The sequence below is a fragment of the Oryctolagus cuniculus genome, chromosome 1 (genome assembly GCF_051225735.1).
Source record: "Oryctolagus cuniculus isolate XC-2025 breed Fujian yellow rabbit chromosome 1, ASM5122573v1, whole genome shotgun sequence".
Taxonomy (NCBI): domain Eukaryota; kingdom Metazoa; phylum Chordata; class Mammalia; order Lagomorpha; family Leporidae; genus Oryctolagus; species Oryctolagus cuniculus.
Window position 1 is genome coordinate 111,227,792 of NC_142867.1, and position 26,099 is coordinate 111,253,890.

Here is a 26,099-nt window from a genome sequence, read left to right on the forward strand (position 1 = left end):
GCCTGGCTCAGACATGGCTGTGGTTGGCATTTAGGGAGAAAACCAGATGGACGATCTCTGTCTCTCTCTGTATCTGTCGTTCTGCCTTTCAAATAAATGAAATAAATCTATATAAAAAAAAATTTTAGCAGACTTGGGAATACAAGCGAGTCCACTAGAGGGAGCCCCAACCAACTCTATGGTACAGGGAGCCCCTCAAGGTAGTTTCTGAAAATCAACCACCTAAAGGCAATAGATTCAGTGGGTGCAATAAGACAGTCATGTAAATACCCAGTCAAGACCCAGGACCTTCAGAATTTACCAACTCAGTGATGTAAAAGGCAGGAAGCAGGCTAAACCAAGTTAAATAGCTTCCACCTCCAGAGAGGGGACCTATGCTGCAGTTTTGGTCCCTAACCAGTGTCCATCCCGCCAAGCCAATACCCCAGAGTCTACGGGTCCTCACTCCTCTGTGTCTCATTTTTCTGGAAGTCTGCCCCAGCACCTGCTCCTGCACCCTGCAGAATGCCTTGCCGAAGGGACGCTTCCGGTTTCAGCACAAGGTCATCTTGCAATAGGATCTCAGGATGTGGATAGTCCAAGACGGCTGCCATCACGCTTTTCCTCCACATCCGCACAACAGTGTTGTCTCAGCCGTGCAAATCTGTCATTTCTGAGTCTCCAAATGACAGCACCTACGTGGAAGTGAATCACAGCTAGTTTGCTCCAAAGCCCTTTCTTTTCAAACTATGCTTAGGATTTGTGGATGAAAGGAGAACTACCTTTCCCAGACCTTGGTCTTTTAGGCATTGTGAGTTGATCTGGCCTATTGCACCTTCTCATGAACTCCATGTTGCTCAGTTGCCTGGGCAACATGCAACCTCCAGAAACCCAACCTTCCAGTTCTCAGTCCAGCCCCCTGAGGAAAATGTGCTGCCTTGGATTGGCTCCCAGGACGCAGGCTCCTCCTCAGGCTCCTAGCTTATTGGGCCTTCTCTCTGTCTCTCCCCACGAGTGGCTCACTCTACAGGGAGACCCAACACAGGCAAGAGAGGGTCTGACAAGTGGTGGAGGTGAGGTAAGGATGAAGGCAAGAGGGAGGGGACAGCTATGGGAATGTATCTTCGCCAAGAGAGCTGAGAGTAACAGCTTTCTGTATGCAGTGTCTTCCCCACTGACCCCAGCCCCGCCTGAGGCTCCAAGGAGACCGGCAACTGAAGCTTCTGGAAAGTAAAGGTTTGTGGGAAATGTAATTAAAAGACAAGCTTATTTTGGTGCAAAAAATTCTTCCAAGTATATTTGAGGGATGTTCAAAAAGCTCATAGAACATGTGTATTGTGAAAAAAAACTGTGGGCCGGTGCCGCGGCTCACTAGGCTAATCCTCCGCCTGCGGCGCCGGCACACCGGGTTCTAGTCCTGGTCGGGGCGCCGGATTCTGTCCCGGTTGCCCCTCTTCCAGGCCAGCTCTCTGCTGTGGCCAGGGAGTGCAGTGGAGGATGGCCCAAGTGCTTGGGCCCTGCACCCCATGGGAGACCAGGATAAGTACCTGGCTCCTGGCTTCGGATCAGCGCGCAGGCTGCAACAACCATTGGGGGGTGAACCAACGGCAAAGGAAGACCTTTCTCTCTGTCTCTCTCTCTCACTGCCCACTCTGCCTGTCAAAAAAAGAAAAAAAAAAAAGAAAAGAAAAAAGAAAAAAAAAGAAAGAAACTGTGAATGGATTTAACTGTATTTTCTATTAACTTTTTTGTTCTTTTGTTGTTGTTGTTGTTCTCATTTCTCCCTTAATTGTAACTATGTTGAGAGTCAGAGAGAGACCGACAGAAAGACAGACAGAGGCCCCATCTGCTGGTTCACTCCCCCAATTCCCCTAATGGCTGGGACTGGACCTGGCCAAAGCTGGGAGCTGGGAACTCAGTCCAGTTCTCCCAAGGGGGTGGCAAGAATCCACCTGCTTGAATCACCCTGCTACCTCCCCGAGTCTCTGCAGCAGGAAGCAGAAGTCAGGCGCTGCAGCCAGGAGTGCAGCAGGCACTCTGATATGGACTGTGGACGTCTTGACCACTAGACCGAATGCCCAGTCTGTATCCCACGAACTTTCTAAAGTACCATTCGAGTGCCAGTTCAAGTCCTGACTGCTCCACTTCTGATCCAGTTCCCTGTTAATGTGCCTGGAAGGCGGCAGAGAATGGGCAAGTCCTGGGGCCCCGGCACCCACGTGGGAGATCAGGGGTCCAGACTCCTTACTTCTGCCTGGCCCAACCCTGGCCACTGGGGCCATTTAGGGACTAAATCAGCAGATGGAAGATCTCTCCTTCCACCCCCTGCCCCAACTCTGGCTTTCAACTAAATAAATATTTTTTTGAAATAAATAAATCTTTAAAAAAGAAAGACTTGTGTCTTTAAAACAAGAGAAAGGGGCAGACTTGGAAAGCAGACTTCTGACCCTCCCAAGACTCCTGGTTCAGGATCCCCTTGTCCAGATTTGAAAGCAAGGTCCCCTCCCTCCATCAGGACAGCAAGGAAATGCCACCCAAGACCAAACAGAAAGGCAGGAAAGCCGGCATGCAGAAGAAGAAAAAGAACCCAGGGCCGGGTGAGTCGTCATGGGTGGGGGTGGGTGCCCCTGTTTCTCTGGGTTCTGAAACAGAGACCAAGCAGAGGCCCGCAGCACAGTCCTCGCTGTCCAGATTCCACGGAGCTGAGGAATGGGGGAATGGTCACCCACGCCCTCCCTCGAGACCGCCCAGCTCTGTGCCTCCCCACTGGTCACCCATATGTTGAATGCCTCATCTGTGCTGGGCAGGGAGCACACGGTGCATGCTGAATGGACTCTGCCCGCAGGGAGCCCTCAGAGCTGGCTCAGGACGGAGTCCAGGGCCGGGGGCGGGGGCCATGTAAGCTAAGGCTCTGTCATTTGCCAGGACAGATGTGGAGGCTGAGTCCAAGCACAGACAGCTGGTGCTGGAGACGGAGCTGCTCCGAGACCGGCTGGGTAAGGAGGGTGCGCGATCTGGGACCACAGAAGCAGAGCAGTGGGGGCGCTGCTGTGTCCTGGCAGGACTGGACGTTTGGAGCCACGGTGGAGGCTACGCCAAACCCTAACCATCCCCTAGTGGAACAGGACAGGGAAGGCTGATGAGGGACGCTATTATTTACAGCCAGAACATGGAGGGAGGTTTTACTCCTTAGCAATGAAAAGCTCATGAGATCCTAGGAAAATAAAATGACCCAACAACCTAGAGAGACAGAAAGGGGCGGGCATTGTGGTGACATGGGTTCAGTCACCACCTGCGACACCAGCATCCCACTGGCTGCTCCACTGCCAGTCCAACTCCTGCTAATGTTTCTGGGAAAGCAGCCGGTAATGGTGCAAGTACTGGGGCCCAGCCCCAGCCATAGCAGCCATTTGGGGAGTGATCAGTGGATGGACAATCTTTCTCTCTCTGTCTCTGTCTCTCTCTCTCTCTGCCACAGTGCCTTTCAAATAAATAAAATAAATACTTAAAAAGAAAAAAACCAGAAAGAGAAAGAGAAAGAATAAGAGGTGGGGTGCCCTGCCCCCAGGTGTCTTTTGTTTTTAAGATTTATTTATTTATTTGAAAGTCAGAGTTACATAGAGAGAGAAGGAGAGAGAGAGAGAGAGAGAGAGGTCTTCCATCCACTGGTTCACTCCCCCAGTTGGCTACAATGGCTGGAGCTGCACTGATCCGAAGCCAGGAGCCAGGAGCTTCTTCCAGGCCTCCCAGGCAGGTGCAGGGGCCCAAGGCATTGGGCCATCTTCCACTGCTTTCCCAGGCCATAGCAGAGAGCTGGATCAGAAGTGGAGCAGCCAGGACCTGACTGGTGCCCATATGGGATGCCAGCACTGCAGGCAGTGGCTTTACTCACTATACCACAGCACCTGTCCCAGCTACCACCGGATTTCTAGAGACAGGAAGAGCCCATCCAGCCCTCTGGGGCTGATTCAGTGGCCCTCAGCGGGCTCTGAGCAGGGCTCCGGGACCGCTCACAGCTCTACAGAGGGAAGGGGCGCGTCGAGCCAAGGCTTCTGAAGAAAGGCTGAAGCAGAGGTTGCAAGAGTTGGAGGCTGAACTGGAAGAGGCCCGCAGCGAGGGGAAGGCCGTATATGCAGGTGCGTGGTCGGTTCAGCAGCTGGGCAGGACACAAGGGCCTGGGAGAAGACAAGAGGGCCTTCTGACTGCCGGGCCCAGTCTCAGCCTTCCCTGCGTAGCACAAAGCAGGCAACTCCTGGTGGATGCAAGGAGGCCTCTGGGCTCGCAGGCAGGGACCTTCCAGGGTGCCTGGGGCCAGTGTCAGTGCCAGCTGCACTGGGGGACACAGGACGCAGTCCCAGCCACTGTTTCATTCACTCAGCAGCAGTGAGCAGGCAGATGGGCTGGGGCCCTGATCCTAAGCCGGAGTGGGGAGGCGGCCTGGTGTCCTTCCCTTTCCCCAGGTGTCCAGGGTCTCCCAGCATCCCAGGATCACAGGAACTGAGCAGTTCCTTGGGCTCCTGTCTCCTGGACCACACAGTTCCTTCCCGCCCCCGACTCCTTGCCTTTCTCCATCCCTCCTCCATCCCTGGCCGTCCACCGTCCTCCCTCCAGAGATGAGTCGCCGGTGCAGGGCCCTGCAGGAGCAGATGGAGAGACGCAGCAAGCAGCTGGAGGAGGAAGTGAGGGGTCTCCGCAAGCAGCTGGGTAGGTGCCCCGCCCTGCCCTGGGCCTTTCCTCTCCAAGGGAGGCTGACAAGATCCAGGTTCAGTGCGGGGGCAAACTTAGGTCTTCTCCTAGAAGGCTGCCATCTGTCCATCGTCTTCCCCTCCCCCAACCTTGGCTCCCGCAGTGAGGATCAGGCAGAGGTGAGGACAGCATGCAGCTCACTAGGCTAATCCTCCGCCTGGGGCGCTGGCACCCCGGGTTCTAGTCCCGGTTGCACCTTTTCCAGTCCAGCTCCCTGCTGCGGCCCAGGAAGGCAGTGGAGGATGGCCCAGGTCCTTGGGCTATGCACCCACATGGGAGACCAGGAGGAAGTACCCTGCTCCTGGCTTCGGATCCGCGCAGCGCACAGGCCGTAGCAGCCTTTTCGGGGGTGAACCAACGGGAGGAAGACCTTTCTCTCTGTCTCTCTCTCTCTGTCACTGTCTAACTCTGCCTGTCAAAAAATAACAATAAAAATAAAAATAAAAAAAGACCCTTTAGGGCAAAGTAAGGAAGAGGCACACCTCGCCCTATCCCCCCTTGCCTGGAATCTCCAGACCCAGCTGTCACCTCACTCCCTGCCACTGCCACGTCTCTCCAGGGCATATCAGAGCACATCAAAATACTCATGGAAAAATGGAATTACAGGATAAGCTTAGGTGCAAGAAACATTGAAAATCTATGCATTTTTTAAAAGATTTATTTATTTATTTGAAAGGCAGAGTTACAGAGAGAGAAAGAGAAACAGAGACACAGAGATCTTCCATCTGCTGGTTCACTCCCCAAATGGCTGCAATGGCCTGTGCTGGGCCAGGCCAAAACCAGGAGCCTAGAATTTCATCTGGTCTCCCACATGGGTGGCAGGGGCCCAAGTATACGGGCCATCTTCCAAAACCTTCCCAGACACATTAGCAGGAAGTTGGACCAAAGGTGGAAGAACCAGGACTTGAGCCAATGCTCCCATGTGGGATGTGGGTATTACAAGTGGTGCCTTAATCCACAGCACCATAATGCTGGCCATTATTTCCAGTCATATTTCCTTCTAACTTTCTGAAATATTCTTCATCTCCCTTCTCAGGTTAGCTAATTTTTACAATGAAACTAAGGGAAAATGTTAGGCTTCTTAACTTCTATATCTCTAAGGCCTACCACCTGGTAGATCCTTTTTCCTAAATAAGTGGATAAACTCTCTATATAAGCAAAAATATAAAAGCCAGGAAGCCTTTGCTTCTCTTCCCTCTTGCTTCTTGGCCCAGTCCTGGCTGTTGCAGCCATTGGGGAAGTGAACCAGAGGATGGAAGACCTCTTTCTCTTTCTCTTTCTCGTTCTCTCTTTCTCTTTCTCTTTCTCTTTCTCTTTCTCTTTCTCTTTCTCTCTTTCTCTTTCTCTTTCTCTCTTTCTCTTTCTCTTTCTCTCTTTCTCTTTCTCTTTCTCTTTCTCTTTCTCTTTCTCTTTCTCTCTTCTCTTCTCTCTCTTCTCTTCCTTCTCTCTCTCTCTCAATATAAAAAATTATTTATTTGAAAGACAGAAAGGAGAGTTCTTCCATCCACTGGTTCACTTCCCAAATGGCTACAACAGCCAGGACTGGGACTGGCTGAAGCCAGGAGCCAGGAACTCCATCCAAGTTTTCCAAGGGCCCAAGCACCTGGGCCATCTTCTTCTGCCTTCCCAGGTGCGTTAGCGGGGAGCTGGATCAGAAGTGGGACAGCTGGGACTCAAACTGGCACCCTGGTGTGGGACGCCAGTGTCACAGTGGTGGCTTAACCCACCACACCACAACTCTGGCCCCTCATTTGCCCTTTAAGATGAAGAAACTGGGGTAGGTGTTTGGTGTAGCAATTAAGATGCTGACTGGGTGGCCCACATGTCATTTTGAAGCTCCAAGGTTTGAGTCACAGCTCCACTCCTGCTACTGTGCACCCCAGGAGGCAGCAGCTGATGGCTCAAGTAGTTGGATTCCTGCCACTCACGTCAGACACATGGATTAAGTTCCTGACTTCAGTTGCAAGCATTTGGGGAGTGAACCAGCAGAGAGGAGCCATGGTGTGTGTGTGTGTGTGTGTGTGTGTGCAAGTGCCCACAGATGCCTCTCAAATAAAGAAGAAACTGGGGTTTAGGGAGACATGCATGAGCTTACACGAACAGTGACAACCAGACTTAGCCCCCAGCTCCTCTCCAAGCTCACTACTCATAAACCTCAATGGACCTTCAGCTCTTTGCAGGGACTATGAGGAGGTCGCTGACCTGGGCGGAGTCTGAAATGAACACACTCAGAGCCTCCTTTTCAGGTGCCTTTGGAGACTGTGCAAGCACCAAATTCACCGTCCTGTCCTCTCCCATCCTCTGCTCTGCTCCCCAGAGACTTGCCAGAGGGAGGCTGCGGCTGTACAGGGGGAGGCAGCGCGGGCCCTCGGAGAGCGGGACCACACCTTGGCTCAGCTTCGGGCCCACGTGGCCAGCATGGAAGCCAAGTACGAGGACATCTTACACGTGAGCACCCCGCCACCTCCACGAGCCCCACAGGGTGATGACTGCCAACCCGGGGGGAAGAGAAGAAAGGGACTCCAAGGGACCCCTGCTCTGTCCCTAGCACAGGCAGAGGGAGTTCCACGGTGCCCACTCCCTTAGACCAGGAAGAATGCTGGCAGGGAGAGCTCACAAGGCAGCCGCCCTCTCTTCCTGGGGACTGGGAGCTTGGTATCCGCAGGGCAGCCTGGACCGGCTCCTGGCCAAGCTGAGGGCCACCCAGCCCCAGTGGGACGAGGCCGCACTGCGACTCCACGCCAGACACAAGGAGCAGCTGCGCCAGCTTGGACTCAACCCCCTGGATCTTTGAAGCTGCCAGCCTCTGGGCTCTGGGACCCTCTGAGACCCCAGAAATAAAACATCCTGAAGGAGAACTCAGCTGAACCGTGGGCTGTGGCCTTTTGTCATAGAGGAGTGGCTTCCGTGGGGACACCTCTGTTCTGAGCATCCCGTCCCTTGATCCACAAGGCTGAGTGATGAGAGAGAAAACCGGCAAAGTCCCACCCCTTCTCCTACAGAAACTGGAGCCCAGCCCCCGAGCCTGGGACCTCCAGCTCCCTTTAAACCACTGCCCCATATCTCCACCAACAAAAACACAGGCAGTCCGATTTATGGGGAAAGGCCATTTAAATAACAGACACACAGCGTCCAGGGGCCAGCCCCCCCAGCCCGAAGGTGCCCACTCAGGGAGGGGGTTGCTGGGTCTCCCAATTCTTGGACCCAGAGAGTCCCAGAGTGGCACCTAGGTCAAGTCCCAGAGGGCTTCCAGCCCAGCCAGCCCCACAGCACCCCCTTCTCAGGCAAAACTTAGTCCTCGGGGTGCAGCCATCTACAGCCACCGAGGGACATCCCCCGGCACCTGAGGCCCCCGAGGCCTCTGCCCCAGCCCTTCTGCTGACAGCTGGGCCATGGCAAGGGAGGGGGCTCCCGGGCAGTGCTGCGGTGGGTGGTGTCCAAGTCCTCCAGCCCCAGCTTCCGGCTGAGTGATAGCATCCTTGCCACCACCTCGGGCTGGCTGTGAAGAGAGGCCCTGGGAGATCTCACCAAGCTGAGGCGCTCTACAGCACATCCGAGGGGAGAGCCCAGTCCTGCTTGGAGACAATGGCGGAAGGTTGTCCCTGGACCCTGAGTGTCCCTTCGCCCTGCCCCCACTGCCCCCGAATGTGCAGGAGTGGCATTGTTCCGTGGATTCTCCGCACCCCCGACCCCCATGACTTGAAGTCCCACCCTGCAGCCGTCCCGCTCTGGCCTTCGCTGGCGCTCGCAGTCCCACCCGTCTCTTCTTGCTCACCTCTCCAGACCCGGGGGGAGTCCAGGCCTCCGAGCCCCACTGAGACCTGGCCGCCAGCTTCAGGCAGAGGGGTGGCTCCGCCTCCGCCAGCTGCTGAAGCCTTTGCGGGGTGCCATCTCCACCCACGGAGACCCCGTTCACCTCCAGAACCATGTCTCCCCTTTGCAGCCCTGCGCGGGCAGCGGAGCTTCCTGGAGTCACCTGACGGCACAGAACAAGGAAAGGCCATGGGGGAGTCTGCCGGGTGCCGGTGCTCTATGGCTCTAGGAGGGAGGGAGATGGGCACTGATCAGGAGGAAATGCTGGGAAGGGGGCTGTGCTATGCCGTCTACAGCAATGGCATCACACATGGGCACTGGTTTGAGTCCTGGTTGCTCCACTTCCAATTCAGCTCCCTGCTAATACACCTGGGAAAGCAGCGGAAGATGGCCCAAGTCCTTGGGGCCCTGCACCCATGTGGGAGACCTGGAAGAAGTTTCTGGCTCCTGGCTTCAGACTGACCCAGCCCTGGCCATTGTGGCCTTTGGAGAGTAAATCAGCAGGTGGAAGATTCTCTCTCTCTCTCTCTCTCTCTCTCTCTGCTTCTCCTTCTCTGTACCTCTGCCTTTCAGATAAATAAATAAATCTTTTTTAAAAAATGCTGCAAAGGACCCAAGCTCCAGGGGGCATCAGTCACCTGGGAGATAAAGAGAAAAGGCCCACTGGCCACATAACTGAGTCGGAAGCCATAGCCACCGCCAGGCCCAGGGTACAGGAGGCACCGGCAGGAGCCAGGAGGGAGTGGAGGCTCGGCGGCATCTTCAAGGCACGCATCCTCGGACTCAACCAGAGCAGCCACGTGGGTGTCCTGGGTGGCGGCGATGGCCTCTGTGTGCTCCAAGAAGAGGAGTGGGGAGAGGCGCACCTGGAGGGCCAGAGCGAGCGCACCTGTGGCACCTGCGCCTCGCTCCTGGCTTCCCCCTCCCTAGCCCTGGCCCTCAGCACGCACCATTCTGAAGAAGCGGTCAGCCTCAGGGTCGACGACGACGAGAGAGACACAAGCGCCCTGTGCCCGGATCCTGGACACTGTCTCCTCGTGGCCCAGCCCCTCCACGCTCTCCCCAGCCACAGCCACCAGCCGGTCCCCAGCCTGCATCCCGGCCTTCTCGGCAGGCAGTCCTGGGTCCACCTCCCACAGGAACTGCCCTAGGGCAGAGACATCCTCACTGCTCCCCCCACTCACACTCAGTTCTACCCCAAGCCACCACAGGCATGCACACGGGGGGCGGGGAATACACACTTGTGGGGCCGCCCCAGGTTCACCTGCCCTCCCCACCCCCAGGACTTCCACTCACCAAGGCGACCATCAAGGCCCCTCTCCTCCCGGAGCAGGAACCCGAAGCCCTGAGGCCCTTTCTCCAGCTGCAGACATCGGGGCCTGGTAGGCAGTGCCCAGCCCTCTGCCAGGGGGGCAGCCAGGGGCATTCCCAGCTGGCGACACTGCTCCTCCACCTCTGGCCCTGCCACCAGCAGGGTCACTTGCTCTCCACTCTGCCAAAGCTGTAGGGACCCAGCAGGGCATCAGTATCTACTTCCTGGGTAGGGAGTGGAGAGGTGGGCACCTCCTCCCAGCATACCTCCCCAGGCACGAGGGGGAGGGAAGGATGGTGACCAGGTAGGAGGTCCCATCAGGAGATTCCGTGCATGGGGGAGGAGTCTGCTTAAGGCAAGGGGCAGTGGCAGCCATACCTTCCTGCTGAGTTGGCTGTGAGTGAACTTCTCCACACTGATCCCGTCCACTTCCAGCAGCCGGGCCCCAGGGGGCACCCCTGCACGCTCAGCCGCTCCTCCAGCACACAGCACCAGCCAGAAAGGGCCCCGATGGCCTGGGAGCAGAGCGGGAAAACTAGCAAGTTGCAGCCTGCCACCCCCACCTCCACCACAACTGCCCCGCCCAGCCCAGCCTCTAAGCTCACCGTGGGTGACACTGAAGCCAAAGCCACCCTCATCTTTCACTACGTGGCACAGCCGTGGTCGGACCTGGGGGCCCAGGGCAGGACAGAGGTGGGCGTCGTCCCCATGCTGAGCTCGGGCCACATCATGCACGTGTCGAGCCACAACCGTCAGCAGCACCCGAGGGCCGCTGGCCCGGATGCAGCGCACCACCTAGTGGAGGGCATGGGAGGAAGTGTGGGCTGCCCCCGGGAACCTGGGTGTTCACCATGGGAACCAGCTCTCTAGAGGCCTCCACACAACCCCTCTGACCCTGATGCTCCTAAACCCCAGGCTGTGGCTGTGGGGCCCAGGAGGTGCCAGCCCAGCCTCACCTTTGCATAGTCTTCATGTTCCACGACGTCATTGTTCACCGCCAGAATCCGGTCCCCTTCCTGGAGACCCTGGCGCTGGGCAGAGCTGCCTGGGTCCACCCTGCACACCACATGCCCAGCCCTGCCCGCCTCCTGCTGCAGGTGGAAGCCAAAACTCCCGCCCTCCTCTCTGCTCAGCAGGCAGAAGCGAGGCCGTTCCAGGCTCCAGGGATCTGGAAGGGGAGGGAATGGGGGGGGCAGGAGGAAAGGGGGAGAGGAGGAGGCGTGGCCCAAGTATAGGTGCACCGCGTGCCTGGCAGCCCCGCCTCCTGATGGGGCACGAGGTGGGCTCCCACCCGGTTAGGGGACGTGCAGGGGAAACCCTGGCCCACTCCGGCCTCCACCCAGTTACTGCCAACCACGGCTATCACCGTGACAGTGAGTGGTTACCAAGGAGATGAGAGGCTGTGAGGAGCTGTGATGGCTCCGGGAAAGGGGGGCGGTTGCCAGGGGGAGGGGATTACCAGAGGGGTCTCGGTCTTCAGCCAGGGAGAGGACAGGATTATCAATGCCCAGCTTTGGATTAAACTTAAACTTCCTGCAAGGAGGCAGGGGGAGGAGGTAGGAGGAGCTGGCGCTGCACGCAGGTTCCAGGCCGTACTCAGGTGCTAACGGCAACACAACAGCGTCCTGCCTTCGCTGCCTTCCCCACCTTGCCCCCGCCCTGGTGGCACTTACAGGGCTGCTGTGTCCTGAAGATCTGCGGGGCGAGGAAGTGGGTGAGGAGAGGCGTATTCCCACCCCACCCCCCAGACGTCCCTTCTGTGGTCAGGAACTGAAAGGAAGTAGGGGAAGCCCCAAACTCAGGACTCACCCCTCCATTTCAATACGGAAGGGTTTTCCTTCTCCCTGATGTCATACCCACAAGGGCATTGTGGCTCCGCCTCCCCACCCACCGCCCCCCCAAATCCTGGGAACATAAATCTGAGCATATCAGTACAGGGTGTGGGCCAGGAAGACAGCTGTGTCAGCGCCTTTCTTTTCTCCTAACTTCTCTTTGCCCCAGGGCTTCAAGTCCCAACATCAAGGGTGCCCGGGTCCCAAAACCTCAGCCTCCGTCTCTGCCCCCAGACTGCCCCCAAGTCCCCCTCCGGAGGATTCCTCACGGCCGCGTACCTGCAGCTGCCTTCATGGTTGGACCAGTCGCCCAGTGCTCAGAGCAGGGACAAGGTCCATTTCAACCAGCTGACCCTCCCACTCACCCCCTCCCAGGTCCCGCCTCCTTGAAGACGCTGCCTGGGAAGCAGTGGGGTAATGGTTAACGGGGAGGAAGAGTCTTATCCCCTGGGGAAGTGTGCGTGCCCTTCCTGCTGCTGTTTCTGGGCCCTAGCTGTCTTCGGAGCCCTGCAGCGGTCCGGGAGCCTCTCTGGGAAAGACAGGCAGGTTGCTGGTCACTGGCATTCAGCAGAGGGTAAGTATGAAAAGAGTGATGGGCCGGAGCCTGCAACACTGCCAACTCATGTGGATGGTGGTTCAAGTCCCGGCTGTTCCACTTCTGATCCAACTCCCTGCTAATGCACCTTGGAAAGCAGCAGAAGGTGGTCTAAGTACTTGGGCCTCTACACTCAAGCGGGAGACCCAGAAGAAGCTCCTGGCTTCAGCCTGGCCAGCCCTGGCTGTTGCGGTCATTTGGGATTGATCCACCAAATGGAACAGCTCTGTATTTCTCTGTCAGTAACTCTGCCTCTCAAAGAAGTAAATAATCTTAAAAAAAAAAAAAAAAAAAAAAAAAAAAAAAAAAAAAAGGCACAATAGTGTAGCCAATCCCGATCCTAATATCTTGTTCATGGGGCCCTCCAGTCCCCTCTGCCTCTGGTCCCAGTGCCCAGGAACCACTTGCAACACAAAGTAGCCCCAGTAGTTTAACCAGAATGACCCAGAACAGTGCCCTTTCTCAGAAGCCCCAGCCAAGGAAGAGAAGGCACGGGAAGTGGAAGACACACGGCTTTTTACTAGCAGCGAGCTGGCTACACCTGCCCTGGGCAACATCAGTACCATGAGGGCGGAGGGGGAGCACCAGTGTGTGAGCACCAACAGTGTCCACAGAGGGGCAAGAGGCAGGCCCAGGCCCTCCCAACACCCCGGGCATGGCCAATGTAAGAAGTATGGCCCAATCAGAGGCTCCCTGAGAGGAGGGAGAGAGACAAGCTTTGGTGGCAGTGCCACGGGGCAATCAAGCCACCCTAAAGGGAGAGGAGGCATGTGCAGCTCCAAGCCAAGCCATCAAGACTTGGGGGCACTGACTGGGCAGCTCCCAGGAGGGCAGCTGGCCTAGCTCTGCCCATTCCTTTGCCTCCAGCCTTGAAGGGCTCCTTCTAGAAGGGGTGGTCCAAGCCAGGAGGCCACAGAGGGAAGGGGTTCGGGGCCAGTGGTCACAAGCTGGGGTGCCTGCTGGCACTGGCGCTCAGCTTCCGGGGGCTCCCAGCTGCTCCACAAGGGCTCTGACCTCGCCCTGCACCCGCAGCAGCTGGGCCTTGCGCCAAGGATTGAGGGTGGCCCCGCGGCTGTCTTCTAGATCCCGCAGCAGCAGCTCGAGGTGGCGCCGGACCCGGGCCCGATCCCAGCTGTTGAGGTTCCGCTGGACTTCGCTGAGGATCACGGACCAGTACTCAGACACTGCCGTCCCCTCTGTCAGAGAAGCCACCACCCGGGCGCCGCCTCCAGCAGCAGCCCCCAGGTCCCGCAGGACCTGGCGGCCCTCGGAGCTCAGCTCGTTGAAGTAGAGGCTAGCAGGAGAGAGAGGAGTGGGTGCTATTCAGCGGGGCTCCGAATCGGAGGGCCTCAGGGCAATGGGCACCACAACCCCCATCCCGCCTGCGGAATGCAGCAGGCCATGGTGTGCAGTGAGCCAGACGGGTGGGTGCTCACCACCATGGGAGGCAGGGAATAGCGTGGGAATTCAGAGGGACCAGGGATGGGGAAACAGTAGCAGGGAATCAGGGCAGGGGCAGGACCAGTCCCAAAGCAGGTGGGTCGGCTAACAAGCGACAATCAGGAGCCGGAGGAGAGGACAGGCACCAGGCCCAGGGCCGCTCCCTGGACAGAAAAAGCCCAGTGGAGAAAGGGAAGGAGGATTCAGCGTGTGGGGACGATGGGACCAGGGACAGGACTCACTGTAGCAGCTCCAGGGACGGGTGCTCCCGGGCAGCCTTGGCCAGGGCCAGGGCCGCGGTGTCGCCAGCGCCATTGTAGGCCACGTTCAGCTCCTGCAGCTGCTGGTTTCTATCCAGCTGGGCAGCCAGCAGCTCCAGGCCCTCATCTCCAAGGCCGGTGTGCAGCAGGGACAGGTGTGTCAGCGAAGTGTTTCCCGCCAGCCCCTCCATGAGCAGGGCGACACCTGCAGCTGTCAGCGGGTTGTTGGACAGCCTATGGCCACAAACAACCCAATGTTAGGAGGACCCGTGGCGGACGGCCTGGGTTGAGCACCAGGACTTGGCCGGAGGAGCCACGGCATGGGGCAGAGGAGCTGGGACATAGAAATGCAGGCCCAGGAGAAGGAGGTGGAGAGACAGGGGGTGCAGAGGAGGGAGAATGTGGAAGAAACTGACCACTCCCTTCCTCCTCTTCTTCCTCTCCCCTTCCTCATCATTACTATTTCCCTTCTGCTTTGTTTTTTTGTTTGTTTGTTTGTTTTTGTTGTTTTTTTTAAAAAGGCAGAGAGAGAGAGAGAGAGAGAGAGGTATCCTATCTGCTGATTCAGTCCCCAAATCCGCACAACAGTTAGGACTGAGTCAGGCCAAAGTAGGGAGCCAGAAACTCATCATCTGCTGCCTCCCAGGAGCCAGAGCCAGGAACAAAACCCACCCACTGGGTTGGGGCCGGTGCTGTGCCACAGTGGGTTAAAGCCCTGGCCTGCAGCACCATATGGGCACTGGTTCGAATCCCAGCTGCTCCACTTCTGATCCAGCTCCCTGCTAATGTTCCTGAGAAAGCAGCAGAAGATGGCCCAAGTGCTTGGGCTCCTTTGCCCCCTCCCCAGCCCCTGTCCTCTCTCCCTCTGGCTCCCCTTCCTTCTCTCCCTTCTTCCTTTCTCCCTCCTCATCTGCCTCCCCTTACTTCAACCAGAAACTAGAACCCAGGTGTTTGGGTTCCTAGGACATCAGCCAACACCCGGAGCATCTCCCGAGAGCCGGCATCTGGGTCAGCCGGGGGAGGCTACGGGGAAAATCCTGGGAGGGGGCAGTGGCCCTGTTACCAGGCAAGCGGCCTAGGTGGGACTCACCCTCTCCCCTGCCCGCCCGAGGCTGGCTTTAGCCATGTGAGAGACTTCTCAGCACCTGTTACTGGTGGCATCCCCTGCACTGCTGCTTATAACGGACTAGGAGTTGGCAGCAAGGCAGAGCTGAGTCCCAGCCCCTGTACGATACAGTGGGCCTGTGACAGGCGCATGGTGAGGCAGGGAGCTCACCCTTGTCCTTAGCTGGCCATCATGGTGGCCAAAGCCTCCCGCCGGCACTCACCGCAGCGTGCTGATTTGGCACTGTTCGTCCAGCAGCAGGTCTCGGAGGTCCCTGCAGGCGTCGGGGCCCAGGCTGTTGAGTTGCAGGCTGGAGTGGCAGGTGGCAGGGGGAGGTGAGAGGCCGAGGACACAGTTCAGCAAGGAGCCTGCCCATCTACCACGCCCTCTCCTCACCAGCCTGCCTTGCAGTCCACACCTGTCCCACCTCCCACTGCCGCTCCCCCCACCTCTACCCACGCCAGACCTTTGAGAGGTGGGACCTGCTTCACGGGGCTGAGGTCCCCTCAGAGGGGATTAATGCCGGTCTCCGAGAGTGGGCTGTCATAAAGCAGGACCACCCCGTGCGTGTGGCCTCCTCCACACACAGCTGTCCCCTCTTCTGCTCCTCTGTCATGCGGTGATGCGGCCACAGGGACCCTTACCAGAGGCCAAACCAAGGGGCCCACCTGTTCCCAGACTCCTGCCTCTAACACTGGGAGCTCAGTGAGCCTTTTTCCTTTAGAAAGTACCCAGGCTAAGGTATTTTGCTCTAGCAACAGCAGAGGGGCCAACACACACCTGCTGGTTCTTTCTCAGTGCCTTTGGTTCCCCAGCACCCTCCCTTGCCACCCCTTCACCTCCAACCCTCTCCCCTCTCCACGCCCATGCACGGAACGGGTCCTCACCCCAGCTTCCGGGCACGCAGCAAGACGGGCCTGAGTGTGCGCAGCCCGGCAGGGTCCAGCTGGCAGGAGGCCAAGTTCACCTCGTCCAGGGCATGCCTCCCGCTGCCCAGCACAGCCGCCACCACCGTGCACTTGAGGGGTGTCATGCGCACCCCGGCCAGGTGGAGCTGGCGCAGGGAGCTGAGCACCTCCGCGGAGAAGCGCTGGTTCTGGAACTCGTAGTGGAAGAACAGGTGGTCAAGGAGCTCCGAGGGGGGCAGCGGCTGCCGGCCCAGCTTGTCCAGCTTCTTCTTGATGGCCTGAGTGTTCTCCAGGGCGTCCATGTTCTTGATGGGACAGCCGAGCTGAGCCAGCACGAGCCGGTTGTGCGCAGAGAGCAGCCCCCCCATGAACATGGGGAAGAGCTCAAAGACTTCATCCTCGGGGGGCTCGTCCGGGTGGCGCCGGGGGCCCTCCACGCCCAGGATGCTGGCGCCCATCTGGTCCAGAACGTCATCGTTGTGGTAGTCCTCCTCCCGAAACATCTCCAGCACCATGGCCTGGGCTACTGCCTCCCGGCTCTTCCCCACCACGCGGCCGAACACTCGCGGGGCCACCTGCAGAGGGAGCAGAACGGGGGACCCTGCAGCCTCCCGTGCAGGGGCTCAGCTTAAGGTCCAGACACGGCCCCCCCTGCCCCACCTCCCTGACAATGCACCGCTCAAGCTGTGTGATCTTATCACTCCCAGGGGAGAAACTTCTTTCTTTTTCCTAAACACCGCACACATGTTCAAGCCCGGGGGCGGTGGGACGGTCTCTGCAGAGATGGTGTGCGCAGCGTGAGCCTAGGCAGGCGCCATCAGAGCCACCACGACCTGCGCAGCACCTGTACGAGCCGGCGCCTGCCAGCCGCTGTGCCCTCTGCACAAGCCACTCACTATGCTCCTGTCCTCTTCTCCCTCAAAGCTCCAAGGTGCTGCCCCACGTTCTTCTCCTGGCTCATCCCACAGGGATCAGACAACATGCACCTGCCGAGACCTTATGATGCCCACAAGCCAGGCGCCCCCTTCACTTCCACAGCACGGGGCGGGGGGAGGGGGGGTGCTTTCTCCCCAGGCAGTCACATCGCCGTTCCTGCATCCAGGCCATGAGATCAGAAAGCACAGACAGCCATGGCTGGGCTCGCTGCTTCTTCCCCAGAATCCAGCACACTGCCCGGCACACAGCGGGCACTCGGATGTTCAGCGAGGCAGTGGACGCTGGGGCAGCCCTGGGATATCTCCTCCCGCCTTTGCCACCGTGCCTTCTGGCAGAGAACGGCGCACCTCCTCTCATGTCTGGGCTTTTTATACCTGTCCTGTGTGAGGTTCCTGCCAGGGGTGGGGGGGATGGTGTCCCTCCCGCCCCCAACACTAAGCTGGTTACAAGACCAGAGAGTGTCACGCTGAGAACAGTGCTCTGAGGGGCCCACCGTTGGCCACGGCCTCTCACGGCAACCCAGTCATCGCACCCCCAGAGGGAGTGTCCGCCCCAGGAGCTGGGATGCCACCTGAGGCATGGTGGGAGAAGGCCTGGCCAGCTGAGCCTCTTTCATTGTTTGACAAACAATTAAATTGCACGTCCTGTGTGCCAGGCCCTGGGGAGCAATCCATTTCATCCTCACCTTAGTCCAATGCCAAAGCTCTATTTTATTCCCATTTAACAGACAAGGAACCTGAGGCACAGAAAGGTCAGGTACCCTGTCCAAGGTCGCATGATTTTTTTTTTTTTTTTTTTGACAGGCAGAGTGGACAGTGAGAGAGAGAGAGACAGAGAGAAAGGTCTTCCTTTGCCGTTGGTTCACCCTCCAATGGCCACCGCGGCCGGCGCGCTGTGGCCAGCGCACCGCGCTGATCCGATGGCAGGAGCCAGGAGCCAGGTGCTTTTCCTGGTCTCCCATGGGGTGCAGGGCCCAAGCACCTGGGCCATCCTCCACTGCACTCCCTGGCCACAACAGAGAGCTGGCCTGGAAGAGGAGCAACCGGGACAGAATCCGGCACCCCGACCGGGACTAGAACCCGGTGTGCCGGCGCCGCTAGGCGGAGGATTAGCCTAGTGAGCCGCGGCGCCGGCCAAGGTCGCATGATTAATGAGTGGCACAGCCTGCATCTGAACCCGAGTAGCTGGGCTACTTAGCCTCCGTTCACAACCCTATACCTTGGTGCCTATAGAAAAGGGAAACTTGGAATTCTGCCCGCACAGACCAGGGTTCTGCCTCCTCAGGACCAGCTCCCAGGCAAGAGCAGGCTCACCTGGCAAGACACCGCTGCCAACATCGGTCCAGTTTGGTGGAGAGAGCCCAGGATTCAGAATCCTACACCCTGGGATCCTAGCCTGACTATTCCACTTACTACCTGCATGACCTAGAACAGTTCCTCTGCCTTTTTTTTTTTTTTTTTAAGAGTTACAGAGAGAGGTAGAGATAGAGAGAGAGGTCTTCCATCCACTGGTTCACTCCCCAATTGGCAGCTGGAGCTGTGCCAATCCAAAGCCAGGAGCCAGGAGCCTCTTCCGGGTCTCCCATGCAGGTGCAGGGGCCCAAGCACTTGGGTCATCTTCCACTGCTTTCTCAGGCCATAGCAGAGAGCTGGATCAGAAGAGGAACAGCTGGGACTAGAACCAGCACTAGATGCCAGTGCTTCAGGCCAGGGCGTTAACCCGCTGCGCCACAGCACCAGCCCCATACCTCCGCCTTTCTAAGTCTCTGTCGCCTCATCTATAAAGGGCATCATAACAGCATCTCATGCCCAGGGCTGCTTTGAGAAACAAAAGGATGGGCTCTGATGAAGCACCTGGAAGACATCAGCAGACAGGACTCCTCCGTCCCCAAGGAGCTGCCACATCCACCCAGCTCCCCGCCCAGTCCCCACGCCTGTAATTTGGTTTCTGGAGCGGCTCTTCGTCCAGGATGGACTGTCCTAAGCCAATTCCAGTGCCATCATCCATCGTCCCTGGGTAAATTAATCAAATGACCTCTGCTTTATAAGCCTGTCCCTGGTGATATCATCAGGATGAGTCATCACGCGCAGTCTAATCGCCTGTGTAGGGACAGATACAATCGAGTTTCTGGACCTGTGGAGCAGACGACAGGCCCTGGACCGTGGTGACCCCTGCTCCCAGCCACAAAGACTGGACGGAGAGACGCACAAAGGACACCGTGCTTAGGGATCTGCCTGATTGTCACTAAGGTGCCTGTGCCCTCAGCTCCCCTCCTAGCCTCCAAAGCTTCTCCAGCCTTGTGGTTTCTCTCTCCCCATTCCTTATGCCCCATTCCTGCTAAAAGCCAAACGGCCCAGGGGCCGGCACTATGGCATAGTAGGCTAAGCCAACACCTTCAGTGCCAGCAGTTCGAGTCCCGGCTGCTCCACTTCCAATCCAGCTCTCTGCTGTGGCCTGGGAAAGCAGAGAAGATGGCCCAAGTCCTTGGGCACCTGCACCCACGTGGGAGACCTGGAGGAAGCTCCTGGCTCCTGGCTTCAGATCAGCGCAGCTCTGGCCGTTGTGGCCATTTAGGGAGTAAAGCCACAGATGGAAGACCTTACTCTCTGCCCCTCCCTCTCTCTGTACCTGTCAAATAAATAAATAAAATCTTAAAAAAAAAAAAAAAAAAAAAAACAGCCAAATGGCCCAGAGCTGAAACCAGAGCCAAGGGGAAGATTCACCTCCAGAAAGAGCTGTTTGCTTCTGGTAGGGGGCAGGTGGGCAGCAGCCCGGGGTCCTGGGGAGGGAAGGGGCCGGGGCGGGGCGGGGGGAACCCCGGGGCTAGGGACTACCTTGAGCAAGTTGAAGAGCACGGGCAGAATCCGCAGCGGCAGCAGCTTGGTCACAATGCCCAGCACCAGGCTGACGTCCTCCCCGACACGGCCCACGAGCTCGGCCACTTCCTTGCCCACCCGCTGCAGGGTGGTCTTGCGCAGCCCCAGCACGATGTAGAGGGCGGCCAGGTATTCTTGCATGGCGGGCACAGTGAACACGAACGAGCCCAGGTGCCCCGGCTCCACACACGGGGCCAGGAAGAACCTCAGGGCATCCCGGCGGAAGACGTGGAGCAGCTGGAACTCCTCTTCCGTCCTGATGCCGGCTTCCAGGCAGCCCCGGACGTCCTCCTCCGAGAAGTAGGTCTTGCGAGAGGACACGCCCTCGTAGGCCAGCTTGCCCATGGTTCGCGCTGCATAGGCCATCAGGGACAGATTGGAGGGGTCGGTGCTGTCCAGCGTCTCCCCACTGAAGTTGAGGCGCAAGAAGCTGGTGTAGATGCTGGTGAGGGTCTGGCCGGGAGGCGTAGGCGCATGCAGGAAGTGTAAGGTGGCACAGACGAGCCAGCAATAGGAGGGCAGGAAGCAGGCGGCGGCGATCTGGTGGTGGCCCTCCAGGTTCCGCGAGAGCATCTGCACCAGGTTGTCGCGCTGAGCGGGCGTGGCTGAGACACCGGCTCCCCCCGCGCCGTGCCCACAGTCCGGCTGGTTGAGGCGGAGCTGGAAGTAGAGCTTCTGCAGGTTGGTATCAGAGAAGCCGCAGATCTCTCCGTAGCGGCCCACGTACTTGCTGGGGATGCGGCCGACGGCAGAGGGCCGTGTGGTCACCAGGATGCTCGCCTGGGAAGGACACGACTGAGGGCTAAGAAAGACCCTACCGTCCTGACTGCCTCCATCCCCCCCCCCCCCCCCCGCCCAAAGACAGTCTCCCAGGATGAGGAGGCGGATGACGACACTCATAACTAACACTTGCTGAGCCCCGGCTCTGATCTGCAGTATCTCATTTCATCAGGACAACTCAAGGAGAAAAGGGAACCGTAGCCTGGAGGGGACAGGATCACTTGGGGCCACAGCTGGGAAGTGAACAGGTCAGGATTTGAACTAACACAAGGCCCAACTCTCTACCCATCAAACATGCAGGCCCAGGACCCCAACCCCCTCCCCCATGGCGAGTGCAAGGGCAGCAGGGGTGGGGCAGGGGCCGCCCACCTCGGGGAGCATGTATTTGCGTAGCAGGTTGACGATGACAGCAGCCGGTGCCCCCGGCTCCTGGGGGTCACTACAAAGCCCTGTGCCCGCCAGCCGGAAGTCGAGGTTGAGCCGCTCCAGGCCATGGAGCACAAACAGCAGGCGAGACCCGGCTGCAGCCATCAGGGGCAGAATCTCCTTCAGGGGCGCGTAGCGCTGGGCCACCAGTTGGCACAAGGAGGCTGGGGCAGGGCCCAGGGACGACAGGTCCTCACAGGAGAAGGGGATGAGCAGCTCGAAGGCTGGCAGCCGCCCGTAACACCAATCCAGAACCATCTTGCGCACCAGCGTGCTCTTGCCTGTGCCCACCGTGCCATAGAGCACCACAGTCTGTACCCGGCGCCCGCAGGCATCTGGCTCAAAGAGCTGAGACAGGGCGAGCGGCGGGGGCCCCGGTAGCAGCGGCTGCTGCTCCACGGCCAGCTCGGCAGGTGGACGCAGGAGCTCATCGGGGGTGCTCTCACGGATCACAGGGTCAACGTGAACTGTGTCCAGCGCAAAGGTTGGCCCAAACTGACGTTCCTCCCTGGGCAGCCGGCTGAACCACTCAGCCAGGTTCCGGCGGTGCCGCTGGATGGCCTCTGAGAGGGGAGGCCAGGAACACAGGTCAGGAAAAAGGGCCTGGAGATGCCAGAGCGCAGCATGGGCGGCGTGTGGGTAGCGTCGGACAGGCTGGAGCCCAGGGCAGGCTGGAGCCCAGGAAAGACAGCCTGTCCAGAAAGCTTGGGGTCCCCATGGCAGGAAGCGGGCAGCCACTGGGTGCACAATGCTGAGCCTGGGCTGGCTGGCTGGCTTTGTGACTATCTGTGTGTGGTTTCCACCTGGCTTCTGGGCCCCAGCTTGTTGAAGAGAGGACAGTGTGTGTCTCTAGGGGCTCTGTACCTACCGGGTGTGCCTGGCCTGGGTGTTGAAGGAAGGCTGCCCAGACAGATGGAAGACAAAGTGCAGAGAGGGAGGGACACAGGCGGGCGATGGCAGTGGACCCTCTATGTCTCCCTCATCCCACTTCTCCTTCCAGGCCCCTTCCTCCCCATTCCCCTGACCCCCAGGAACCCAGCCAGTCCCTTTACCAGCTGCTGAGACGCTCCTGAACAGCTGTCCGTGCCTCCCTGGTGGGGGAGCACTGTCAGCTGAGCTCCCACGGTGGCGTGCAAAGGCCCTGGGGAGTGAGGAGCGAGGACAAGGTAAGGTGTGAACAGCTCAGCCCCTGCATGGGCTCTGATTTGCAGCTTCCTGAGGTGCAGGCCTGCCACTGGACAGCCTAGGCAAGGCCTGGTCTGACTCTCGGAGCCGTCCCAGACCCTGAGGCCTTGCCCCTAGCCCATCAGCCCACTGCTGCCTGCCTGGAACTCAGGCCGGCCGCTGCCAGACTGCCCACTTCCCACAGGTGTCCCCCCACCCCGACCACTGGGACATAGACTCCAACTTCCTCTCTGGCTGGGAGCTACTGTGTATCCTCCCCACCCCTCCCTGAGGGGATCAAGTTAGTGTCAAGGCCTGACCCTTCCCAGCATCCTCTGCTGTGACCAGAAGCATCCTAAGGTATGAGAACCAGGCCTCACCTAGGGGGCGCAAGGGGGTGCTCCCCTTTAAGGGGCCAGCTCCGGCGGACCAGGGAGGAGGTACAATCGCCTACAAAGAGAAGGAAGAAATGACATCTCCAGATCTCAGCCACATTTCCCCAAGTCCACAACTCCCGCCTCCATTATCTGCTCTCCCAGCAGCACGCACCACCCTTTGTAGCAGCAGTTGTGCAACTTCATGCCCCATTACATGATCACTTGGTTAGCAGGCTTCCCTTCCCCTCCATGAGAGCAAGGATCACATCCAGTTTTGTTCATAACGATAGATCTAGAACTTAACACAGGGTGTGGCACATGGAGGACACGTAGGAAACATTTGTTAAATGTGAAAGGAGGTCGGACACATGTTCCTGGACTGATACAGATGCAAGATACCCTCCAAGATCACCTCGTCCAGCTGCTCTTATTTTAGAATGAAAAAAGGAAGTTGAGCTGTGCCCAAGGTCACCAGTAAGACGCACGGGGCCCAGACTCATGCACCTGGCGTCTAGATCCTTGCTCTCTTGGAAGGGAAAAGCCAACAGGAGAGGCAGAAACAGAAATCACTATTTCCTGCTCACCTGGGGGTGGTGGTGATCTTCCCAGACCAGAGCCCCAGTAGGCCCTGGGCAAATGGCGGCCCCATCTCATTCTGGGAGAGAAGCCAGACGGCCTTAGTGCCACCCTCTATCCTGCTCTCTGCAAGAAGAATAGTGAGACTGGATGATCACCACTGCCCACCCCAGCCCCACGCCAGGAGTCCCTAGGAGAGGGCCCGCTCCTCCCGGACACCAGCACCGCCCAGCCCTGGCCTGGCCTACCCCCCCCCCCCCCCCCGCCGCCAGCTCGTCCCGTGCTCTCTCGCCACCTCTCGCTGCTTCCCCCTAAGGCTTCACAAATGTGTTCTCCTGAGCTCCAGCCTCCTAAATGCTTTATTCAGCTGCCCCCCACCCCCACCCCGGCTGCCAGCGAGCTCCTGTGTTCCTTTCCAGTGGCTCTTCTGCAGCCTAGATTTCCTAGGTTTAATTATGCACTCCCCTCTGCCTTTGCCCCTAGCTATCAAGTCCTCTAGGTCCAGTTTTAATGGCCGTCTCATTTTATCTTCGCTGTGACTTTCATGTAAGCTGCCTTTGAGGCTGGCATAAATAATAAATACGCGACTGAGCGCCCTTCCCAGCCGACACCTCCTTATGGGTAGGCTGCCAGTGCCTCCCACCAACCCTGCAACAATGAACTCTTCGCTCCCCCTCCCCTTTAGTCACTTGGCTGCAAATCCTCCCAGCCACAGGATTTACGGTAGACCCTGTTCTGTCCCTTCAAGCAATGGAAAGAACCCTACAAATCCCCTTCCCACACACTGCTCTGGCCTCTGCATGTCATCCCAGACTTCACTCAGCCAACCTCAGGACATGGAGGGGAGGGACAGGTGCCCACCTCCCGCTCCAGGCTCTCTGCTTCAGGCTCAGTGCAACCCAGCACCAATCGCCTTCCTAATTTTTAATTTATTTTTATTTTTACTGTATTTGAAAAGCAGAGATACAAAGACAGAGACCCTCCCTCCAGTGGTTCACACCCCAAATGCCCACAACAGCCAGGGCTGGACAAGCCCGAAGCCGGGAGCACGGAACACATTCCATGTCTCCCAATTGGGTGGCATGGGCCCAAGTGCCGGAGCCGTTACTTGCCACCTCCCAGACTGCACACCAGCAGGAAGCTGGGACTCCAAAGTGCATCCAAGACCCTGGACCCAGGCACTCCTAGGAGGGATGCAGGAGTCCCAGGCAGGGGCTTAACCCTTGTGCCCAATGCCAGTGCCATAGGCACTTCTCCAAACCCCAGGTTACCAACAGCCCAAACTCCTAACCCACACAGGCAATTTTCCTGAGTTTGCTTCCCATGGGCACCTCAGTCCCCAGGCTCCAGGGGTACTTGCTCTCGCCTTCTCTGTCAGAATCCTACCCAATCTTCTAGGATCCTTCGCTCCTGAGCCCTCTGAGCTCCTGCTAGGGGAGGTTACATACAGGGCGAGTTGGCTGCACCGGGCCACACCTGCCTGCGCTGTGCCAAGCAGGGCAGGAGTCCCAGAGGCTGGGGAAGGGTTAAGAGAAGACCCCGAGGGAGCTGGGGCAGCTCAGGAAATAACCCAGATCCAGGGCCACAGTCAAGATGATCACCCCAGTAAGAAAAGCCGGCGCACAGCAGGGAACCTACTGGGCCGGCCAGTGGGTCCCAAACAGCTCTCCTCGTTTCCACTGGTCTCGGGCACCAAGGTGGGGAAGCTGCCAGAATGCCCACCACTCAGCGGCCCAGCCCGGTCCTCCTGGTCGCGAGGCGCCGGACCAGCGCCGCTTCCCCGCCCAGCCCCCGCCCGGCGCGGCCAGGCCTTTACCGCGCCCCGGGCGGCCGGCGTCTCCCGCGGCCTCCCGGAGTCCCCGGCTCGCTGGGAGCGGCGCTTCCCGGCCGCTCGGCCCGCCTGCACGGAGCCCGCCCCGGCAGCGGGTGCGGGAAGGGACGAGCCAAGGCGCTCTACCGGGAAAAGGAGGAGACCAGAGCCGGCCGGGTGCCCCGGAGCAGGCGCGGGGCGGGCACTGGCCCCCGACCCGCCCCTTACGTGGGCGCAGCCCTGGGTCCCCGCCGGCCCTGCCGCTCGTACTGCCCCCTGCAGGTCCCCAAGCGCCACTCACACCCCGTGACCTCACTGAGCACCTCCGGGTTTGCTGGGCGACAGATGCCCATGGTACAGAGGGACGCTGAAGCCCTGGAGGGCGCCACGACCTGAGCCGCTGCCCCACGCAGGAAGCGGACGGCCTCACAGCCCGCCCTCTCTCCGGAGGCACCGGGCGCTCCCCAGGGCGCCCTCCCCTCTGTCACTCTTCACCCGCTCCCCCAGCCTACCTCTAGACGGAGACCGGGTCCTCTCTTATGGGCCTGGTCCTCTTCAGACCCCCGCCCTCCGTGTGTGGCCGGAAGGCCGGGGGCTTGAGTAAGGCTCCCATCCCAACCTGCCCTTCCTGTCTAAGGCTCAGTCACCACCCAGCCTGGGGGCTTCCGGGTCCCACCCTTATCACTGTGCTTGCACACAAGGAACACCCAGGGCTCACCTGACCTGGCCGAGGAGGAGCCACCCACCACCCCCAGCCAGGGTGCACCTCCACACCAAACCTCGGTGTGCCCAGTGCACGGAACAGGTGCAAGGGCTTTGTGAACCCTGCCCTCCATCTGGATGAGAAACAACCTTGATGTTTCATTGAGACGTTTGCTCATTCATTGAAAGCGAGGTATCAGGCTAGGCCTGAGCACCCTCCCAGGCCCAGCCCAGACCTAGGCAGCGGACTGGCAACCAGAGCAGGCATGCAGAGACCCGACCGCAGCGGCTCCCTTCCGGCGGGACCAACCACCGCATTTACACAGGATGCGCCGGAACTGGTTGGTAAAGCAAGACCGGAAGAGGAAGCTTCCAGCGGCATCTGGCAGAGGAGGTGACATGTGAGCTGGACGTTACAGAAAAATGTCAGGAAAGGGCAGAGCACTCCAAGCAACGGGAACA

General features: G+C 58.8%; 3 protein-coding genes across 11 annotated transcripts; 1 reads left to right on the forward strand and 2 right to left on the reverse strand.

Moving 5' to 3' along the window:
- Nucleotides 1-974: 974 nt before the first annotated feature.
- DRC12 (dynein regulatory complex subunit 12 homolog) lies at nucleotides 975-7,693 on the forward strand. Of its 3 annotated transcripts, none has more exons than XM_089313257.1 (8): nucleotides 975-1,057; nucleotides 1,143-1,215; nucleotides 2,495-2,576; nucleotides 2,910-2,975; nucleotides 3,996-4,115; nucleotides 4,591-4,683; nucleotides 7,043-7,173; nucleotides 7,396-7,693. In XM_089313257.1, the coding sequence occupies exons 3-8, from the start codon at nucleotides 2,507-2,509 to the stop codon at nucleotides 7,564-7,566; spliced, it is 651 nt and encodes a 216-aa protein (XP_089169383.1). In that variant the 5' UTR covers nucleotides 975-1,057; nucleotides 1,143-1,215; nucleotides 2,495-2,506; the 3' UTR covers nucleotides 7,567-7,693. The 3 variants fall into 3 exon arrangements, with proteins under 3 accessions (XP_089169383.1, XP_089169394.1, XP_008248729.3); XM_089313268.1 differs by having other exon boundaries at nucleotides 976-1,057; nucleotides 7,043-7,154; nucleotides 7,391-7,552; XM_008250507.5 differs by having other exon boundaries at nucleotides 977-1,057; nucleotides 7,391-7,615.
- A 124-nt stretch (nucleotides 7,694-7,817) lies between these two features.
- NHERF4 (NHERF family PDZ scaffold protein 4) lies at nucleotides 7,818-12,533 on the reverse strand. Of its 3 annotated transcripts, none has more exons than XM_051837709.3 (11): nucleotides 11,962-12,532; nucleotides 11,524-11,545; nucleotides 11,310-11,383; nucleotides 10,807-11,018; nucleotides 10,456-10,645; nucleotides 10,229-10,365; nucleotides 9,835-10,039; nucleotides 9,489-9,685; nucleotides 9,177-9,404; nucleotides 8,501-8,701; nucleotides 7,818-8,224 (listed from the first exon to the last, which is right to left on the reverse strand). In XM_051837709.3, the coding sequence occupies exons 1-11, from the start codon at nucleotides 11,975-11,977 to the stop codon at nucleotides 8,039-8,041; spliced, it is 1,668 nt and encodes a 555-aa protein (XP_051693669.3). In that variant the 5' UTR covers nucleotides 11,978-12,532; the 3' UTR covers nucleotides 7,818-8,038. The 3 variants fall into 3 exon arrangements, with proteins under 3 accessions (XP_051693669.3, XP_008248728.3, XP_089169371.1); XM_008250506.5 differs by having other exon boundaries at nucleotides 7,818-8,297; XM_089313245.1 differs by lacking the exons at nucleotides 7,818-8,224; nucleotides 8,501-8,701 and having other exon boundaries at nucleotides 9,264-9,404; nucleotides 9,489-9,680; nucleotides 11,962-12,533.
- Nucleotides 12,534-12,776: 243 nt separating this feature from the next.
- On the reverse strand, nucleotides 12,777-25,767 carry NLRX1 (NLR family member X1). Of its 5 annotated transcripts, none has more exons than XM_089313284.1 (10): nucleotides 25,654-25,767; nucleotides 23,134-23,251; nucleotides 22,553-22,622; nucleotides 22,061-22,149; nucleotides 20,952-21,571; nucleotides 19,761-20,582; nucleotides 15,970-16,565; nucleotides 15,306-15,392; nucleotides 13,960-14,211; nucleotides 12,777-13,571 (listed from the first exon to the last, which is right to left on the reverse strand). In XM_089313284.1, exons 2-10 carry the CDS (start codon nucleotides 23,201-23,203, stop codon nucleotides 13,250-13,252), a joined length of 2,928 nt encoding a protein of 975 aa, XP_089169410.1. In that variant the 5' UTR covers nucleotides 23,204-23,251; nucleotides 25,654-25,767; the 3' UTR covers nucleotides 12,777-13,249. The 5 variants fall into 5 exon arrangements, with proteins under 5 accessions (XP_089169410.1, XP_051693667.3, XP_051693665.3 ...); XM_051837707.3 differs by lacking the exon at nucleotides 25,654-25,767 and adding an exon at nucleotides 25,448-25,585; XM_051837705.3 differs by lacking the exon at nucleotides 25,654-25,767 and adding an exon at nucleotides 24,764-25,141.
- Nucleotides 25,768-26,099: the final 332 nt, after the last annotated feature.

Coding starts and splice junctions, on each gene's coding strand:
- NLRX1 (XM_089313284.1), bottom strand. CDS start 23,203: ATGAGATGGGGCCGCCATTTGCCCAGGGCCTACTGGGGCTCTGGTCTG. Junction 15,393..15,969: donor CTGCGTGCCCGGAAGCTGGG/GTGAGGACCCGT, acceptor CTGCCACTCCAG/CCTGCAACTCAACAGCCTGG. Junction 13,572..13,959: donor CCGTCCCTGGAGCTGCTACA/GTGAGTCCTGTC, acceptor CTCTCCTGCTAG/CCTCTACTTCAACGAGCTGA.
- NHERF4 (XM_051837709.3), bottom strand. Junction 11,384..11,523: donor CTTCAGGACACAGCAGCCCT/GTAAGTGCCACC, acceptor GCCTCCTTGCAG/GAAGTTTAAGTTTAATCCAA. Junction 10,366..10,455: donor TGGCTTCAGTGTCACCCACG/GTGAGCTTAGAG, acceptor CTCTGCTCCCAG/GCCATCGGGGCCCTTTCTGG.
- DRC12 (XM_089313257.1), top strand. CDS start 2,507: ATGCCACCCAAGACCAAACAGAAAGGCAGGAAAGCCGGCATGCAGAAG. Junction 2,976..3,995: donor GCTGCTCCGAGACCGGCTGG/GTAAGGAGGGTG, acceptor GACCGCTCACAG/CTCTACAGAGGGAAGGGGCG. Junction 7,174..7,395: donor AGTACGAGGACATCTTACAC/GTGAGCACCCCG, acceptor TCCGCAGGGCAG/CCTGGACCGGCTCCTGGCCA.